The following is a 21,155-nucleotide window of genomic DNA, read 5'->3' as shown; positions in this document are numbered from 1 at the left end:
CAATAACATGCCTCAAGCAAGAAAGGAACGGACAGTCATAATCAGAGCCTCTGCTACTTGCTTGCTTCTGCGTCGTTTATACTTAACCCTCGGAATACATTTAATCCCCCCTGGACATAGTGATCTTTCTACTTTTAGATGCCACATCAAATATTTCACATATTTTATCATTATTATGAATTTGACATCATATCCAGTTCACACACAACAAAGCTTCAAAAATAACAGTGGGATAATCAACTAATTAATCAATTGGAGATCTCGGCTGAGGGATAATCTTGACGAGGATCCTACTGTTTGCTAAGGCAAGCAGTTTGGATCTTATGTTCTTTCTCAGCCAAGTATGGCACATCCGCTAAAGCAGTATGATTGCAAAATTATCATAGGGTATCATTCTAGGTTATGTGTTTATTTCCTTAGAGTGGAGTTTGAGCTCTCAATCTTCTGGTTTAGAGATAAAAGTTTTGGCAGTGAACTAATCTTCTTATTCAGTGTTCCTACAGTTACACTCTTAATTTGGACAGAATGTGAAATAAAAATCCAGTATGTATTAAATGAAATATTTAAATGCAGACCCTCCCTGCCTAATTCTTGGACAGCCCGTACTTACGAATAATCATTTGGGAGACGAGCAGGATGGATTTGCCATATGCTGTGGTGCTGTAAGCTTCTTCAGCCATCTCCGTGTGCCTTTTCTACCTATTGATTCTCCCCCACACACACACACACGCCGGAGCTGCAATAATCAGGGAACAGGTCGAGCCAAGCAGTGCTGGGGTGCTAAGCAAACTCACTGTCTCACTTGTTGAGTGAGTACGATTGGCTGGTGCCCTTTTCCTGCGCCTGCTCATTGTCCTGTCACAGCTGTTCCTGTGATCCTCTCCCATGCACTGTTCTTGTTCTTTACTGACTTACGGACAGTTCAGGTTATAAACTGTTAGGAATGGAAACTTGTCAAAACCTGGGGATTGTCTATATCTGTCAGGGTTTAGAATTAAGTTTAAAAATCAAACATTCATTTATCATTTTAAATACAACAAAATTTAATTGGCATCTCTGTTTAAAAGCAAAATACTTAAAATATTTTCTTTGTAAATGTAGTTACACAGCAAATTGGAAAGGCAAGGTGGATTCAGAGAAAATGGAATTCAGTATTGTATGCTGTTCCTTGAGGCATCAGATGAATTCATTTGAATTCCACCAGATAAGAGGCTGATGCACAAAAAATCATCATAATAATCCAAAAGCAATATGAGCTGGACGAATATCTCAGATAAAGAACATCCAAGCAACCCATTATATGATGGATTGAATTATTTTTAAATTTTTCATATTCTGAAGGATGGAAATTTATGTTAATTATTCGTGAATATTTTGTTGTGCTCTGTAAACTTGCTTTGCAAAATTCAGACCTATTTATTAACTGTTCATTTCACAATATTTATGTGGAATTTCATCAGTTGTATATCAAATTTATTGCAATAACATTTTGGCTTGGATAGAGGATTGGCTGGCTAATGGGAAATACCATGGGCATAAACTGGTCTTCTTCTGGGTGGCAAGATATAATAAGAGTGCCAGAGGAATACATACTAAGGTATTAACTTTACTAAGAGACTTGGTGAAGGTCCCATAAAGCTTGGTTGTTATACTTGCTGACAAAACAAATGTAGGTTAAAAGTTAGTTAAGGATATAAGGAAGCTACAAAAGGATATGGATAGATTAGGAATGTGGAAAACATTTGCAAATGGAATGCATAGTGGGAGAAGGTAACAGGATCTTGGCTAAGGTAATATCATTCTTTCAAAAAAAAGGATTTTTTTTAAGTGCATTATCTCCATAGTGAAAGACAGCAGAGCTCTGAGATGCAGAGGAATCTGGATGACATGTTGCACAATTCACAAAAGACATGTGCAGGTTCAGCAAATAATTAGGAAAGCTGTCAAAGTGAATCCAAAAGACTGTTATGCTTCTGTTATATTGGGCATTACTGAGAAGGTATTTCCAGTAATGTAGAGCATTGGTCAACTTATTTAAAGGTAATTGTTAATGCATTCAAAGCATTTCTGAATGTTGTTTCACAGATGCCCAAGATAGGCTAAATGTATGGATACCCATTGGTCAGCATGGACGTGGTCGGCTGAATGGCCTGTATCAATGCTATATGACGATGATAGACATCTTTGATAACTGCACCTCTCCGAAAAGTATATATTGGCTTGATATGGTGTAGAGATTAAAATGAAAATGAGCATTAAGAGACTGACTTGTGAGAACAGGTTGCATAAAGCTGACTTCTCTTCTCTTGAATATAAAGTATTGAGGGATTATTCGTGAACATTGGTAGATAAATGGGAACTAATTCCTCTAATACAGATGCCTAAGGTAAAGACATAATCATTAAGCTATCCATATGAAATCAAAAAGCTTTCCTTTGCACATATTAGAAGTCTAGATTGCTTAATCCAATGGGCTTTTCTGAACCTTAACTGAAACGGTGCCCTTTCTTGACCCAACTCACCATCGACTCAGTGCCAGCATCGGTTCTGACCAGCACACTGCCACTCAAGGAGCAACTGCACCTACTGAAGGCCAATTCAGCCTAAAGATTGTACTTGCTGCTGGGTTTCCAGCCACCATCTGGAGCACAACATTTAAAGACCAGGACAAGAATAATTTCAAACAGCAATTGTAATAATTGAAAATATTTATTTTGCAGAATCAGAGCAAATGCAATCTTTTCACTTATGCAAGCTCTATTCCTCGAAATGCAAATGTTCGATTTCAAAGCTTTTACGAAAGACCAATCAGATACATGGCTTCAATTGACAAAACTTATTTTTCACTATAATAACTCTTCACATGCTATGTAATACATTCTTCTAAAGTACCCTCAATGACTTTGCCTAGGCTTTTTGATTCATGGAATTTATCTTAAAGCTATTTCCAGGAAAACAGCCCTCCAGTTATTTGAGGGATGGCTGCATGTGGCAGATAACTTTTAATTTTTAAATAAAATTGACTATTCAGCATTTAAGTTTGATGTATTAAATTAAATTGTTAATATATTGTGTATCTCCCTTCAATCAGTCTTTTTCCATTGTCATATAAGTTTTCGTGCCTGATGGCCTTTCCACTTATTTGAATAACCTACCTATATAGTCAGGTGGTAATGCTAGCAAAGTCAATTTAACATCTGCGGGCTTTCTTTGCTATTTATAGTCCTGGCTGAAGACAGTGACAAGATAATTAGAGATAGATGTTGTTGTGAACACTCGACACAATAGGGAGAGGCCATCAGGATAACTGTACCAGATACAGCTGCCACAGATATCAGTTCCCATTAGGAGAAGCTGAACAATAGAGTGAAAAGAATAGACAACCAAGAACTTCACAACTTGCTCCCAGTCCATTAATGAAAATTCAACTAGTGCACTGGATACAGACTCCAACCATTAGTTTGAGCCAGTTCTGTGTGATTTTCCTCAGACAAGTTCAAGTTTATTGTCATTTCAACTGCATCCGTGTACACCTCCCAAATAAACCAATGTTCCTCGGGACCAAGGTGCACAAGACAGTACATATCTCACTTTCTACAATTCACATTCCAAGTTCTTGAGATCGATCAGGCACACTGAAAGGTTCCAGAGGTCCATTATATAACTCTACTGCTTAGTTATCAAATTTACTAGATTTACTTCACAGAAGTTGAGGGCTGTGTCCAGGGCTCATAGTAGCAGCAATACTCTCAATGGATATGGTTAAATATTCCCATTCCAGTCTGATACAGCTAAAAAGCACAACTGCGTCCAAGGTCAGTACAGTCAACAAAGCTGTCTTAATGAGTTTACGTGAACTATCGCTGCTTAAAGCTGACAGAAATAACACCAATTGTGGTCAGAAGTGCCCATGTAGGATAGCACGGAGGAAGTGTGGGTGTAGATCTGGGTTACAAGTGCGTTTGAAGAAATGGGGTTTTAAACTCCCTATACCAACTATCTTGCTGGCAAAGTGCAGTCTCTGGTGAATAAAATCAAAGATCTCAGGGTTAGGGTGCTGAATCAGAGGGACATTAGGACCATGTGTGTCCTTTGTTTCACAGAATCCTGGTTAACCCCTTCCATATGGGATGCAGCGATTCAGATTGACAGGTTTACTATACACCGTCAGGATAGATCTATAGAGGCCTCAAAAGCAGAGGTAGAGGAGTATGCCTCATGATCAACTCTTCTTGGCACAGAAATATATCAGTACTGTCCCAATTTTGATCACCAGACCTAGAACATCTAGCAGTTAAGTGCCTTCCTTTGTACCTACCACAGGAGTTCTCCAGGATCATTTTGGCAGCAGTATACATTCCACGTCAGGCCAGGGTCAAGCAGGCTTTAGATGATCTGAGCAATGGGATCAACATGCATGAAACAGCACATCCTAACCTCTTCAACATCATTTTGGGAGATTTTAACCGGGCCAGTCTGAAAAAAATCACTGAGCAATTACCATCAACAGACCACTTGCAATACCAGAGGAAGCAACACATTGGACCATTGCTACACCTCCATCAAGAATGCCTACGTGCTATTCCATGCCCTCACTTCGGGAAGTCTGATCACCTGGCTGTACTTCTACTCCCTGAGTATAGGCAGAGACTGAAGACTGCAGCACTAGCTGTGAGGACCAAGGAGGTATGGATAAGGGAAGCACAGGAGTGCCTACAGAACTGCTTTGAATCAGTTGGCTGGACTGTATTCAGGGATTCATCTTCAAACCTGGATGAGTATGCTGCAGTTGTTACCGACTTCATTAAAACCTGTGTGGATGAGTGTGTGCCTACAAAGACTTACTGTACGTTCCAAACCAAAAGCTGCAGATGAACCAGGATGTACGTCATCTGCTGAAGACTAGATTTGTGGCATTCAAGTCTGGCGACCCAAGCCTGTACCAAAATCCAGGCATGATTTGCGGAGGGTTATTTCAAGATTGAAGAGACAAATTTATACGAGGTTGGAGGTGACATTGGATGTACGGCAACTCTGGCAGGGTTTGCAAGACATTACTTCCTACAAAGCGAAACCCAATAGTATGAATGGCAGCGATGCTTCACTACCAGATGAACTCAATGCCTTCTATGCCTGCTTGGAAAGGGAGAACACAACTACAGCTGTGAAGATCCCTGCTGCACCTGATGACCCTATGACCTCTCTCTCAGAGACTGATGTTAGACTGTCTTTAAAGACAGTGAACTATTGCATGGCAGAAGGTCCCGATGGAGAACCTGGTAAGGCTCTGAAAATCTGTGCCAACCAACTAGTGGGAGTATTCAAGGACATTTCGAACCTCTCACTGCTATGGGCAGAAGTTCCCACTTGCTTCAAAAAGGCAACAATTATACCAGTGCCTAAGAAGAAGAATGTGAGCTGCCTTAATGACTATTGCCCAGTAGCACTCACATCTACAGTGATGAAATGCTTTGAGAGGTTGGTCCTGACTAGACTGAACTTCTGCCTCAGCAAAGACCTGGACCCATTGCAATTTCCCTATCACCACAATAGGTCAACGGTAGACCTATGACTCTCCACACGGCTTTAGACCACCTGGAAAACACAAACACCGATGTCAGGATGCTGTTCATCGACTATAGCTCAGCATTTGGCAGCAGAGAAAGGATCAGCATGGGTGTGGACCAAGTATGTCCAGAGGGGCAGATCGTCAGACAGTGTATACATATTTTGCAAACCCTTCGGTAGTTGCATAGACACCTGAAGAGTAGACTATCTGTTGGATGGAAGTGACCAACAACTCTGATAGAGGCAGATGTCAAGTTTTTAAGCTCACCAGCGGGAGGTGGTGCTTTAGCACTGCTGGCCCACCACCTCGAGGGAGTCTTGATCATAAGCGGGCCGAAACTCCTGAAGACAGGTGGCAGATCAACTGATGATCCCACTGGTGATAGCACAGGACAGTTAACATCTTAGTCCATGTGTATTTTGTAACTCTATCATTCCCACAATCCTGATTGAGAAGTTGCAGAACCTGGGCCTCTGTACCTCCCTCTGCAATTGGATCCTCAGCTTCCTAACCGGAAGACCACAATCTCTGTGGATTGGTGATAACATATCCTCCTCGCTGACGATCAACACTGGCGCTCCTTAAGGGTATGTGCTTAGCCCACTGCTCTACTCTCTACATACACATGACTGTGTGGCTAGGCATAGCTCAAATAGCATCTATAAATTTGCTGACAATACAACCATTATTGGTAGACTCTCAGGTGATGATGAGAGGGCGTACAGGAGTGAGTTATGCCAACTAGTGGAGTGGTGCTGCAGCAACAACCTGGCACTCAACGTCAGTAAGATGAAAGAGCTGATTGTGGACTTCAGGAAGGGTAAGACGAAGGAACACATACAGTACCAATCTTCATAGTGGGATCAGAAGTGGAGAGAGTGAGCAATTTCAAGTTCCTCGATGTCAAGATCTCTGAGGATCTAACCTGGTCCCAACGTATCAATGTAGTTATAAAGAAGGCAAGACAGGGCTATACTTTATTAGGAGTTTGAAGAGATTTGGTATGTCAACAAATACGCTCAAAAACTTCTATAGTTGCATCACTGTCTGGTATGGAGGGGTTACTGCACAGGACTGAAAGAAGCTGCAGAAGTTGTAAATTTAGTCAGCTCCATCTTGGGTACTAGCCTACAAAATATCCAGTACAACTTTAGGGAGCAGTGTCTCAGAAAGGCAGCATCCATTATTAAGGACCTCCAGCACTCAGGGCATGCCCTTTTCTCACTGTTATCATCGGGTAGGAGATACAGAAGCCTGAAGGCACACACTCAGCGATTCAGGAATAGCTTCTTCCCCTCTGCCATCCGATTCCTGAAAAGACATTGAACCCTTGGACACTACCTCACTTTTTTTAATGTACAGTACAGTATTTCTGTTTTCTGCATGTGATTAATCTATTCAATATACACATACTGTAATTGATCTACTTATTTTTTTCTGTTCTAGATTATGTATTGCATTGAACTGCTGCTGCTAAGTTAACAAGTTTCACGTCACATGCTGGTGATAATAAACCTGATTCTGATTCTCACTTATGGCACAATTTTGACATAAAGCAGGGCTTACTTTTAGATTAACTGTTTGTATGGAAACTATTATTAGCAATATATTGCTGTTCCTTTATTGTGTTGTGTCTAAGTCCTGGAGCTCTACAACCAATCATTGTGCGAGTATCTTCAGCAGATGGTCAAAGATCTTCCACTGCCTTCTCAAAGCCGCAAGGGAATGGCTAATGAATGAGGTGGCAAGAAGCTATTCTGTTACAGTTGCAGTAATGAGTCTCGTTGAAGCCACAGGATTGAGTTTCTGGAGGGCATGGTGATTGTGATTGACAGGGATGGAGTGGATGTTTAGTAAGGTCTCTCATGATTGCCTGAAATAGATGATTGAGATGTAGAGATCCACAGTGACTTGGTAGTTTGGATTCATAATTGGCTTACCATAGAAGCCAGAAGTTTCTACTGACAGGAGAAGGGGTCCTGACGCCTTAAAACCAGTGCTTCAGATAGATGGAGCTCGTCAGCCTGGGAAGGCAGTCCACCTAAGAGAGGGAAAACTCTGATTTCAAACCTCTGCTGCCTTGTGACCATACCCACTCATGGGAAAGGCTTCGGGAGTAAACCCTGAGGACAAATCCGGAGCTGGAGTCCCCAAGGCAGTCCGATGTTGCCTTCAACCTCGTTCTGGCAACTCCTGCGACGACACTGGTGCCAAGCTGTATCGGCCCTTGCCCTTCCCTTGGACAACACTGGTGTCGTGGAGTGGGGAGCCTTGCTGCATGGGCAACTGCCGGTCTTCCATACATCCTTGCCCAGGCCTGTGCCCTGGAGAGGATACTCCAGCGTCGCCTCACCGCGATGGCACAACGTGGAAGACTTTCCAGGTGCAGATCCATGGTCTTACGAGACTAATGGATGCCACTAAGACGCCAGAAGGCAGTGGTGGAAGGGTGTTATTCTGAATAAAGGTCAGTAACTAGCAGTGTTCCATAGGAATTAGTGTTAGAGTCTCTGATGTTAGCCGTGAGGTAATGTTACAGCTATACAAGACCTTGGTTAGATCCCACTTGGAATACTGTGTTTTGTTCTGGTCACCTCACTACAAGAAGGATGTGAATACTATAGAAAGAGTGAAGAGGAGATTTACAAGGATATTGCCTGGATTGGAGAGCGTGCCTATAGGTTGAGTGAACTTGGCCTTTTCTCCTTGGAGCGACGGAGGATGAGAGGTGACCTGATAGAGGTGTATGAGATGATGAGAGGCATTGATCTTATGGTAGCCAGAGGCTTTTTCCCAGGGTTAACACGAGGGGACACAGTTTTAAGGTACTTGGAAGTAGATACAGAGGAGATGTCAGGGGTAAGTTTTTCACAGAGAGTGGTGGGTGCGTGGAATTGGCTGCCGGCGATGGTGGTGGAGGTGGATACAATAGGGTCTTCTAAGAGACTCTTAGCTGGGTATGTGAAGCCTAGAAAAATGGAGGGCTATAAGGTAGGGAAATTCTAGGCAGTTTCTAGAGTAGGTTACATGGTCAGCACAGCATAGTGGGCCGAAGGGCCTATAATGTGCTGTAAATTTCTATGTTCTATGTTCTACATTTACATGTAGATGGATAGGTTAGTAAGTTTGCAGATGACACGAAGATTAATGATATTGTGGACAGTGTAGTGTAGAGCGGACCCATTGCTTAAGCAGACACCTCATGTTCATGGCATAAAAAAGGTTGGAAACTCCTGCTATAGAGGGATATCAAAAGATACCGCAGAATTAATACAGTAGATGAGTTACAGATATAGGCAAAGAAATGGCTTGGTGGACTTTAATCCAAGCAAGTGTGAGGTATTGCACTTTGGAAGGTCAAATGTAAAAGGAAAGTATACACTTAATGGCAAAATCCTTAACAACTTTGGTGCACAGACGAATCTTGGATTCCAAGTTTATAGCTCACTAAAAGTGGATAGGGTGTGAAAAGATGTACAGTATACCATACTTGCCTTCATTGATTGGGACATGAGTATAGGAGTAAGGAAGTTATATAAAATTTTGGTAAGGCCACACTATTGTGTGCAATGCTGGTCACCCTATTACAGGAAGGAAGTGGAGGCTTTGGACAGGGTGCAGAAGAGGTTTACCAAGATGCAGTCTGGATGAGAGGGTATGAGCTATAAGCAGAGGTTGGACAAACTTGTGTTATATTTTCCAGAGCATCAAGACTAAGGGAAAACCTAATGGAAGTTTATAAAATTATGAGAACATAGGTAGTGTAGACAATCAGAATCTTGATCCCGGGGTAGGAATGTTAAATACTAGATGTGTCATGAGTATGCGATGAATGGAGGGATGTAGAGGGAAGCAATTTAATTTATTTTATAGACTATTGCAGAAATATTACTTCATATTACTCCGAATTCCTTCTGTAAGTAATTGAGGATTGGCCAAATTATTTAAAAATATTTATTAGGATTAATTCCTACATAGCTTCTTTTGCCAAATACTTCTATACTTCTACGGGTGGTATCAGTCAATGCCTGTTGGATGGTTGGATACCAATAAGACTGCCATTAAAATAACTTAAAAGATAAGGAAGAGATAAATTGATTATTAATCTGGAAGATGGCACTGATAATACAAATGATCACAGGTGCAAACAATTTCTTATGGTTATAATCATTTCTTTAGTCCATTATTTTATGTCCATGTACTACTTAACCTTACTTTTATTGCACTCATCTATTGGGCTGACATTTGTAAGCAATCATTATTTTGGAGGTAAATTATCAAATGGATCCCATTCTCATACTGCACAAACTAAAATAGCCCCTGTTCCAAATATCATTGTATTAGCATGAATCTTAGTAATCTATTTCACTCATCATGTAAAAAATATTGCAGATGTTTATTATAGAGCTGTTTTGGGAGACAGTATGTTTTTATAGTATTGCAGTTCAAATGTAGAACTTCCCTACTCCCTTGCCTACTCTACAACATCAGTAATATGGAGTTAATGTACTGCTGGATCGGGACTGAGAAATAAAATACGAATTTTTGCCAACAACATAATTTGGATCTGCAGTTGACGCTGCAGGTTTATCAATATTTTTTCAAATATCTGTACTTGCAGTAATAAGCAAAATATTTTTGAGAATTTTACACATGGCAGCAATTATTACTCAGAGAAGGAAGATTTTGATGTTATCAAACATTACAGCAGCAAACTCACGTTGTAGAGGCAAGACCATCCTCTTGATCTCATCATTGAGCTTAATTGACTTGGTGTCTTAGAATTATTTCTTCTACACACATATACAGTATGTCTCTCCTTCATCATCATTGGGTCAGACTCCAGGAGCAAAATGGATAACAGTGCTGAAGCAGTTCAAGGGAGGAGCTCCTCTCTAATTGCTGAAGGGCATTTTCTGGCCTTGCAGGTGGTAACTACATCATACAAATGGAAAAGAATCTTAACTGCCAGATGAGTTATTACAGGAATTTTAACCAAAATATATAGAAGATGAATTTTCAAACTGTTAATCATAAAGTTGACTCAAGTTTGACAGATAACACAGGAAGTTACTAAGGTAGTGCCTGCGTATCAAAGTCAACAAAAATTAGAGGGAGCCTGTGAAAAGTAAATCCTATAGACTTTAAATAACAAAGATATATATTATTTTTGTTTTTCCACTTACTCATATTTCAATTAATTTTGTATTTAGACCTTTTTAAGATCTAATTCCAGTATGTTTTTACTTGGAAATATAGTGGGAGCTACTCACTGTCTTTATGGGATTTCTGAAGGAACTGACAAATCTCAATTCAACTCTCTACAGTAACATTTAATTGTGGTTTAGTTTGAATAAAACGTTACATGAGACGATGCAGTTAAAAATTATCCTTGGCTAGTCTTTTTGAAAAAGACTTTGCCTTGCACAGACACCTTGTAAAAGTTTGTATCCTGTTTCAGAAGCAATTGTTCTTTAAATATGTAACCTTCTCACCATGGCTCATAACTAACTTGACTCATTAGCTAACTCTGGCTAACAGCCACGTAACTCAGCATCGCATGGGTAACTGTGAAAAGGCTACCTTCAGTAAGCAACACATGTCTAGGGTCGGTATGATTCGGATTCAACCAAACAGGAAAGTTGTAATGTTCCAATGAGTGAATGAAAATTGTGGTGAATACTGCCCCATGCAAAGTTATCTTTTGCCAGGAAATAATAGATCGTAAACCAGCATAGAATTACAGTGGAAATATATTTACCAATATTTCAACTTTAACAAACAGTTAGCAGAAAAAGATAAGAAAAAGGGCCCATTACAGTTAAACCAATCTAAATGTGCACATAAACGTTGGAGCTCGTTTCAGTAGTAGTTGGGTGTATCGCTTTACTCATGCCACTGAACTCCCATCACCAGCCATAGTTCAAACTTCCCTCGAAGAACATCACGAACACACTAACTAGAAGTATTGGCACTCCCTCCTTGGAACCATTCTTCCTCACAAACCACTCCTTAAAATAGCGTCTTCTCTTCAGGTGGGATCCTCCAAGCATCTTCCCTCGTGCTTTTCTTCTCACCTCCTCACAAAAGACCCAAAACCAGATTACTGTCCTTCAGAAATCTGATTTCACCCCGCTCTCTCAAATATTCCAAGGCATCCCACTGGACAGAATGTTACAACACGTTACCAGGACAACCTCAGTTGACTGGCACAACATTCCTAAGTTGAGCAAATGGCTCCCTATCGGAATTGAAACCAAAACACTAGTTTGCTTGCTTACTGAACACACTGTGTGTGCGGAAAAATGCTAAAATAAAATGTCTAACAGCATAGCAGTAAAAGGACAATGAAACATGTCCTTAACCAGGGCATTGGACATGCCTAAGCGGTTAGTCTTGGTCATCCGAGGTCTTGAGTTGCCAATCACGAGGCGAATTGCTACATAGTTAAAAATGTCAGCTTTCTTGTTGGAAGAGTGAGTAGAAATTGGCTGACCATAAACTGGATTATTGTGAGGTTTCACTGGAATTACCTGAGTTGTAGGAAACTATTGAGAGTGCTATTACTAGTTAGCACTCCCTCTAATCTTTTCTCTTGTATTCCTATCTGCAAAGCAGAGCAAGTTGAACCTGTTTCTCAAGCTTCTAAACAACTCTAGATTAGTTTAGGTCAATCTGAGCTCACGGGTAGTTATTGAATGGTTAGAACCTCTTCTCACAATGGAGCAATTTTTATTATTTACAAGTATCTTCAATATAAAAGTGTTTCATTATCTTAGCTCCTGCAGTTTTCCTCTACAACCAACAACACAGCTCTGCCAGCTGTGCTGAGATTGTCTAGATTGCCTCAAACTGCTATACGGTGATCAAGTGGTTGTATAGCACTCTGAAGTGACCTAGGCTTATTAATAATTTATATTAACATGAATCCCCTATCATATCAGATTCAAATGCAAAGATCAGCAGAGCACCTGAAGGCTTGATTTAACATTATTTTGATTATGGTGTAAGTCTTCAACTATGATTTTTTGTACCTCGATCACAAATCTGATTGCTGACAGCCTCTTGTGTCACCAGCTAGCCACTCTCTGCTTGTACATGTGTAGACAATGACTTTTAAATGCATATCAAAACTTGCTGTTTCTTTCATATTGAGTTTATTTATTTATTACCCCTTCCGCCCCCAAAGAAAATCAATCATTGTGAATTTATTCCCCCTTCCGCCCCTGAAGAAAATCCATCATTGTGAATTTCATTCTGCATCTCAAACTTCCAGGTATTGATTTGTGAATTCTATATGGGCACATTCTATAAGGCTAACAGCTGTACAGCAGAGCTCACCTGGAGTTTGAGGAGCATTGATATGTCACCAAAGACACTTGAAAAAATGCCTACAGAGGTACTGTGGAGAGCATTCCCACTGGTTGCATCACAGTCTGATATGGAGGAGCCACTGCCCAGCGTCACAAAAAGCTGCAGGAAGCTGTAAACGACTCCATCATGGGCGCTAGCCACCTCAGCATCTAGGACACCTTTAAAAAGTGATGCCTCAAAAAGGTGGCATCCATCATTAGGACCCCACATCACCCAGGACATGCCCTTTTCTCATTGCTACCACCAAGGAGGAGATACAGGAGCCTGAAGACACACACTCAATGTCTCAGGAACAGCTTCTTCCCCTCTGCCATCGGATTTCTGAATGGAAAATGAACACTACCTCAGTATTTTATTTCTCTCTCTTTCTACACTATTTATTTAATTTAAGTTGTTATACATATGTATACTACTTATTGTAATTTATAGTTTTCATTATGTATTGCAATGTACTGCCACCACAAAACAACAAATATCACGACAAATGCCTAATTTGTGGTTGTAGAACCTGATTCTGATTCTACAAGCTTCTCCATTTGCAGCTATATGATCCACTGATTAAATGTTTTCTGCAATGATATTATGTTAAACCTTTGAAATATTAATGTATATGAGTTTGTGCTGTTTAGGATTTCAAAGGAAGACTTGTTTATCAACTGAAACTATCTTAACTGCAAGATAATTATGTGGAATGGTTGATCTTTGCAGTAAACCTATCAGAGAATTATTGGAAATTGTTTTTTAAATTGTAAATTATGCCGCAGGCCTTTGATTCCCTGTTGTGCTGCTCATTTCTTGTGAGATCATAAAAGAATGAGTTGATGGAATACAGAGATATGTAAAGCTTCATTGAGTTATCAGCTGAAAGATTTTCAAATGAAGTAATAGATTTCTCAATTTAGACTCCATAGGAGATTCTGCTTCTCACTGTCATCGGTGTCTAGAATGCAACACTTTAGGTAACCCCCAAATGTTCTACACTTTCCTACACGGCATTCGAAAATCTTTACCATATTAAGGGATAAGCCCATCTCTTTTTGTTGCTTAGAACATCATTATTAAGCCAATTGAAAAATATTCTGCTGATCATTAGCTTGTTCACAGGAGTCACCCAGCTATCTAATGTTAGTGTTTGTAAATTGTTGACAGAGCCAAAATGTTGATTGAAGATACCCAGCATGTTAGAATCTTTGTATGATCCTCCTGAAGTTTCATAATTACAGTACACCAATTTGTTTGATAGTGGTGTATATATACTTATTATTTTGTAATTTGTAACTGTTTTCTGCTGCTTGACAGTATGCAACGAAAAAGAGCTGAGGAATCTGGCTTCCAGACTGAAAGACTGGTTTGGAGCTTTACATGCTGATGCCAACCATGATCTAAGGACTAAACCAAATAAACAATCAGAACAGAAGCGTAAGTAAACAGAAAGTAAACCTCTTTTTATAGGAACTAAAGAGTAACTTGCTACTAAAGAAAATTGGAGTTGTCTAACAATTTCATACACAACCTAAAATATTTATTACATTTATGAGTTTTACTGTCTTGAGTTTCACTCAATTCTTATCTAAAATTATCAGCTGGAAAGTTTTATATGGAAGAGCTTGGTAGTTAATTAACACCCCAAGTTTAGCTTTGCTGCAAAATGGTTTTGTAAAGCTCAAGTCATCTGTGAAGGTACAAGCTGACTTCAAAGTGAATAGAATTAGATTTCCTCTCCACCCACTAGATTTGTCTTCAAACCTAACTCCCAAATGGAAATGAAATACAACATGCAAGACAAATGCACCTTATTGTTACTGCTTTCAATTCTTTATCTGACTCTTTATCACTTCTGTCTAATAACAAAGTTTAACTTCCAGTTATCCTTATGCTTTTGAAAAGATAGGGACTAAAACAGAAATAGAAAAATGTAAACCAAGTAAGATTCATACAGGAAAATTTGATATTAAGGTTAACACTTAAGGTTAACCACAAGAAGGCACAGATTTAAGGTGCTTGGGAGTAGGTACAGAGGAGATGTCAAGGGTAAGTTTTTTTACGCAGAGAGTGGTGAGTGCATGGAATGGGCTGCCAGCAACAGTGCTGGAGACACATACGACAGGGTCTCTTAAGAGACTTTTGGATAGGTACATGGAGCTTAGGGAAATAGAGTAACCCTAGTAATTTCTAAGGTAGGGACATGTTCAGCACAACTTTGTGGGCCGAAGGGCCTGTATTGTGCTGTAGGTTTTCTATGTTTCTAACACTTGCTTACAATGCATTATTCGCAAAGTTCTACTTACAGATAAAATTAGGACACCTTGATTCAACGCATATCCATTGTTGGTCACTCACGACCTGACAAGTACAGTTAGGTTCTCATAGCATTGCTAGCTCTGTGGTTGTGAATTCACAAAGATCCTCACTAATCAGGTCACGGTCTAATTTTCAAAACTAAACTCAAATAAGTCTTTAATTATTAACCACTGTGTCAAGTTCTGGACCCCCCCCCCTTCCCACCCACTCTCAATCCCCATGATCCCAACCCTAAATGCTCCCCTATATCACAACTGGCATCCATCTACACCACAATTACCCAGCACCATTTGCTCAGTTCTAACATACCCACTATCCACAATTCCAACCTCCAAATCCTCCCTTGTATAACAAATATTATTTGTCCCCACCATTCACTGTGCACTGTTCAATGTCACTCCGCCATCCTCACCAATGCCTTGCACAATGCTGAATGCTACCAATCCCTATTCCTGACTGCTAGTCTGACTCTACTAACAGCAAATGCCAGCAGCTGAATCCTCTCACTTTTCTCTCATCCAAAAACAAAACTCTTAACTCCTTCCCAATAGCAAAAGAAAAGCTAAAATTTGTAGATGCTAGAAGAATGAAATAAAAGCAGGGAATGCTGGAAATATTCAACAAGTTGACAGCACCTGTGGAGAGAGATACATAATATTTCAGGTTACCTGACCTGCTGAATATTTCCCGCCTCCTCAAATTTTATCCCAACTCCGCACCCATGTCATTATACTAAACAAATGTAATACATCTTTATCTTCCTGGAGCCAAACATTTTAAGGTGGTTAAATAAAGGGTGTTGAAATTGGCTGTTCCAACTAACTGTGGAAGTTACAGGTGATAACAAATGCTTTATCCAAAATCTTTTTTTAAATGATTTTGCATTCTGCAATTATTCTTTACTTTTTGAAAATTGAAAACATAACCTCATTATTTAATAAATGTGAGAGGGAAGCCAAGAAATTATGGGCCTGTTAGTCTAACATCTGTTGTGAGGAAGTTGGTGGAATCCGTAATTGAGGACATAGCAATTGGAGAGTCCAGAGTAATTTAAGTTGATTAGAGCAAGTCAGCATGGATTTTCAATCTGCATGTCATTTTTAATGAAAAAAAAATTCTGGGTCAATTGACTAATGTAGCATATGGATGTAGTTTATATTGACTCCCAGAAGTCATTCAAAAAGGCTTAATTATAAAAGTTTGTTAATTGAAATTAAAATGCATGGAATTGATAATAAATTACTGAGTTGAATATGTGATTGGGTAGACAGGGGAAGAGGGAAAACAGAGTTGATCCTGAATTAGAGGGAAGTGATTACAGATGTTTTATGAGGATCTTTGATGAGGCCTCAGTTAGTCATCTTTATTGATAACCTAACATTATAAAAATATATCCAATTATGCTGATGGCACAAAGCTCAGTGGCATAGTAAATATTCTAATCAGTTCACTTTAGTTATATGTGAAGTAATTAATCTGAGAGCAGAAGAACAGATAGATTGGAAAGCTAAGCGTGGCTGAGGTCCAAAAGGATTGAGTACTTGAAATACAAAATGTTAATTCCAGATGTTCAAGATTCAGGACTGGTTATTGTCATTCTTCAGTGCATGAGTGTAAAGGAGAATGAAATGATTGTTACTCTGGATCCAATGCAGCATAAAAAAACATAATAAGTATAAAGAACACAAAAAAACAGAATAAATATACATCTAAAATCAAATTGTTTAATAAAATAGAAGATGCTGAAGATACTCAGCAGGTGAGCCAGTATTTGTAGAGAGAGAAAAACAGAGTTAATGTTTCAAATCCAATGATCCTCAGAACTGAAAAGTGAGAAGATAAGTGTTTAAAGTTGTAGAAAATATGAGAGATACACTAAACAAAGAGGATATGGTGGAATGGAGATTAAGGTTTTCATGTGACACTGTGTTTTTGGATTTGCTCAATTAGTGGATAGATAACTGCGGATTGTAAGAGAGAACATAAAACTATGCAATGATTGCTGTAAATCTGAAACAAAAAATAAATGTTAGAAATTCTCAGCAGATTAGGCAGATACTTGGAGAAATGAAAGTCAAGTTAATGTTACAGGTGGATGACCCTGTATCAGAACTGGTAAACCTTGACACAAATAAGAAAGAATGGTTATCTAAAATTGTAGAATTTATTATTGTCCCAAGAGTTGTAACATGGCTGGATGGAAGATGAGGTGCTGTTCTTCAAGCCTACGTTGTGATCCATTTCAACGGTGCGGGAGTGGGAGCAGAATGGAAATTAAAGTAGTAGGCAGCTGAAGTTGGAGTCATGTTTGTGGGCTGAATGGAGATGTGGAGATTCATGTATGAACTTCAATAAAATGTAGTAGACAAGCACAAAATAATTAGCCAGAGGTATTAATGGATTTTAATGATTCGGCCAAGAACATAAAGGAAGGAAGCTTTGCTGCAACTACACAAACTCATAGTTAAGACTTCTCATCTTTCTTTCCAGTCCTGATGAAGGGTCTTGGCCCAAAACATCGACAGTTTACTCTTTTCCATCGATACTGCCTAATCTGCTGAGTTCCTCTAGCATTTTGTGCTTTGGATTTCCAGCATCTGCATATTTTCTCATGTTTGTCTTAGTCAGACAACACCTAGAGTGTGGTATAGCATGTAACAAAGGCTGTAGTCACCTTAGAAAAGAGAGTAGCACTGTTTGCCAAAGCATTACTAGGTTCTGAGATTGAGATTAAGTGCAGAGATTACATGAAATAGTACTGCAATCCTGGAATAGAGAACATAAAGGATGATTTAAAAATACTTTATTTAGAGTTTAAATAATTGACAGCGTAGTAAGTAAGGATAACTGCAGGTGGGGAGTATAGAACATAGAATAGTACAGCACAGTACAGGCCCTTCAGCCCACAATGTTGTGCCGACCCTCAAACCCTGCCTCCCATATAAGCCTCCACCTTAAATTCCTCCATATACCTGTCTAGTAGTCTCTTAAACTTCACTAGTGTATCTGCCTCCACCACTGACTCGGGCAGTGCATTCCACACAGCAACCACTCTCTGAGTAAAAAACCTTCCTCTAATATCCCACTTGAACTTCCCACCCCTTACCTTAAAGCCATGTCCTCTTGTATTGAGCAGTGGTGCCCTCGGGAAGAGGCGCTGGCTATCCACTCAATCTATTCCTCTTATTATCTTGTACACCTCTATCATGTCTCCTCTCATCCTCCTTCTCTCCAAAGAGTAAAGCCCTAGCTCCCTTAATCTCTGATCATAATGCATACTTTCTAAACCAGGCAGCATCCTGGTAAATCTCCTCTGTACCCTTTCCAATCCTTCCACATCCTCCCTATAGTGAGGTGACCAGAACTGGACACAGTACTCTTAAGTATCAGGAGCCATAAACTTAAAATCAGTGTCAGGACACTTGGAAGTTCGAAGGTGAGTGAATTGTAAAATTCTTTTACAAAATGTATTTGACAAGTAATTCTAAGTCTGAAACTATTTTCTTGTCTTTAGAGTATAAAGGGACAAAGAACTAAAGCAGTTAGTTGAAATATAGTTGCAAATAAGCATGATCTTGTTGAACAGAAAAACGGTAATGTTATAGTCCTTTTGAATCCTTAATGTTATGACTGAATCTGCTTAAAACCGCTTAAGCACAAAGCAACTTTTATTTAATGAATGTCTCTGTGACATATAATCAAAATGAACTCCAGGCTCAAAGTATGATCATAGTTTCAATTTCCTAAAATTATTCTATTTTAGTTTTAATTATCCATAATTAAGGGAGAAATAATTGATTAACAGAGGAGTTAAAGTACTGGTAGATTAAAATATGATAATTTTTATAGACATCAAGAAACTAACTAAATTAAGCAATTTATTATCCTTACGGAATTACTGTTTAAAATGACAGATGTGGCATTATCCATTTTATTAATATCCCATTTGACTCTGAAATGAGGGTTTGGAACTGTTTGTTTAAATTAAGATTGAAAGCCGTTATGAATATATTGTATATACCAATCAAGAGCCTCATTTATCTTCAATACCAATGTGCTTATTACTCAGTTGCAGCAAGGTGAAATGGCTGAGTTAGTCCTTAGTTCAGACTTCCATTAAAGTTTTAAATTTGTATTCCTGGTATTGATTTGGTCATTTTTTCCCCTGGGTGTGTGCAGGATTTGACACCAGCATTCTACCAATCTGCAAGGATTCCTTAGGCTGGATATTTAACAAGCTGGACATGAACTATGATCTCTTACTGGACCAATCAGAGTTGGGCACCATTTATCTTGAGAAGTATGAGCAGTGTATTAAACCTCTTTTCAACTCCTGTGACACATTTAGAGATGGAAAGCTTTCAAACAATGAATGGTGCTACTGCTTCCAGAGGCAGGGAGGTGAGTTTTTCACAAACTCTTTAACAAAATACATTGTATTTCCAGATGGACATTTTATTGCTGACAGTTCCCCTTTGCATTAGACCTAAAGGGATTGGGGGAACAAGATCTACCTTATTGTGGAAGAATTGTTGATGTTCCTTGCTTAATCTGTTTGTTTGTGGATATAGAGTAATAGCTGGGAGTTTAAAGCAGTCATCTGAGGTGGGGTGGGAGTGTGAGAGAAAGAGCGGGAGGACATTGAGGGTTTAAAGTGTAATTGGTAACTGAATCTTCAAGCAGCTTTATTTTTCACTCTAAAACAAATCTTACAAGTCCCATCTTCAATTGAATGTTCCCGTTATAGCACCAGTGGGTTTCCCCGTGGTGTCAGTTTCAGAGCAGTATTCTCTGTTGATTTATCCGATGTTCTTGCAGCTTCTGGCATTAAGCTGCTTCACAGCAACTGATGGCGGGGGGGATGTATCACAATTTAAAACAGCACGTTTTCACCTTCTACTGAATGGATGCTACAGTGATAGGAGGAAACTGAACAAGTTGCTCCTCAGGAGTCAGAGGAACATGGAAAGCTCAAGCAGTACCTGCTTTTAGTGTGTGGGTTATGGGACACCAAGGGAGGAAGCTATAAGCAATAATAACAGATGATTCTGGTCCATGAAGGCTGGCATTTTGGATAATGCAGTAATATACAACACTAGGACACGCCGCCCAGCAATTCGCTTCAAGCCTAGATTTGGCTGCCAATGGTTGGACTGTCGATTCCATGAGTAATCCGATCAGTACAGTGCAATTCAAACCTACAGCCACAGAAGGTGGTCTTTCCTTGTTCCCTCTGCACTTGATCACCTCTGCCATTGGCTCTACCCTAACATTAGGTAATGCCCAAACCTTAGCTCAATCTATTTCTTAGAAAATATAATTTCTTAGAGCTTAGAAAAATAGAGGGCTAGGGAAATTCTAGGCAGTCTCTAGAATATATTACATAGTCAGCACAACATTGTGGGCCAAGGGGCCTGTAATGTGCTGTGAATTTCTATGTTCTATGTTCTATGGAATAATACAGCCCAGGAGCAGCCATTCAGCCTAAAATGTCTGTACTGACTATGCTATTAGTCCAAACTAATTCCATCTGTCATCATGTTCATGTGCCTGTCAAAATGTCTCTGAAATGTTGCTGTCATCTTTACTTCCTCTGGCCCTGTATTCCATATGGCTACCACACACTGTGGGGCAAAGAACTTGCTATGTAAATCTACTTTAAACTTTCCACCTCCTACTTTAAAGCTATGCCTTCCAATATTGTCATTTCCACCCTGGAGAAAAAGACCAACTACTTAATCTATTTATGCCTCCCATAATTTTACAGTATATACTTCTTTCAGTGCCTCTGACACTCCAGAGAACACAACCCAGTATGTCCAATCTCTCATAGCTAATACCTTCCAAACCAGGTAACATCCCGGTGAACCTCTTCTGCACCCTGTCTAAAGCCTGCAATCTTTCCTGTAAT

General features: G+C 39.5%; 1 protein-coding gene across 2 annotated transcripts in view; it reads left to right on the top strand.

Annotated features, from left to right (window-relative positions):
- Positions 1-21,155, top strand: part of spock1 (SPARC (osteonectin), cwcv and kazal like domains proteoglycan 1) — a 502,072-nt gene that overhangs the window by 464,309 nt on the left and 16,608 nt on the right. For both annotated transcript variants that reach the window (XM_072263863.1, XM_072263862.1), the window contains 2 exons: positions 14,243-14,362; positions 19,424-19,645. In XM_072263863.1, coding sequence (XP_072119964.1) covers positions 14,243-14,362; positions 19,424-19,645 — 342 coding nt within the window. The remainder of the gene's footprint in view (positions 1-14,242; positions 14,363-19,423; positions 19,646-21,155) is intronic.

This window comes from Mobula birostris, chromosome 7 (genome assembly GCF_030028105.1).
Source record: "Mobula birostris isolate sMobBir1 chromosome 7, sMobBir1.hap1, whole genome shotgun sequence".
Lineage (NCBI taxonomy): Eukaryota > Metazoa > Chordata > Chondrichthyes > Myliobatiformes > Myliobatidae > Mobula > Mobula birostris.
This window is presented reverse-complemented; position numbering and strand designations above follow the sequence as displayed.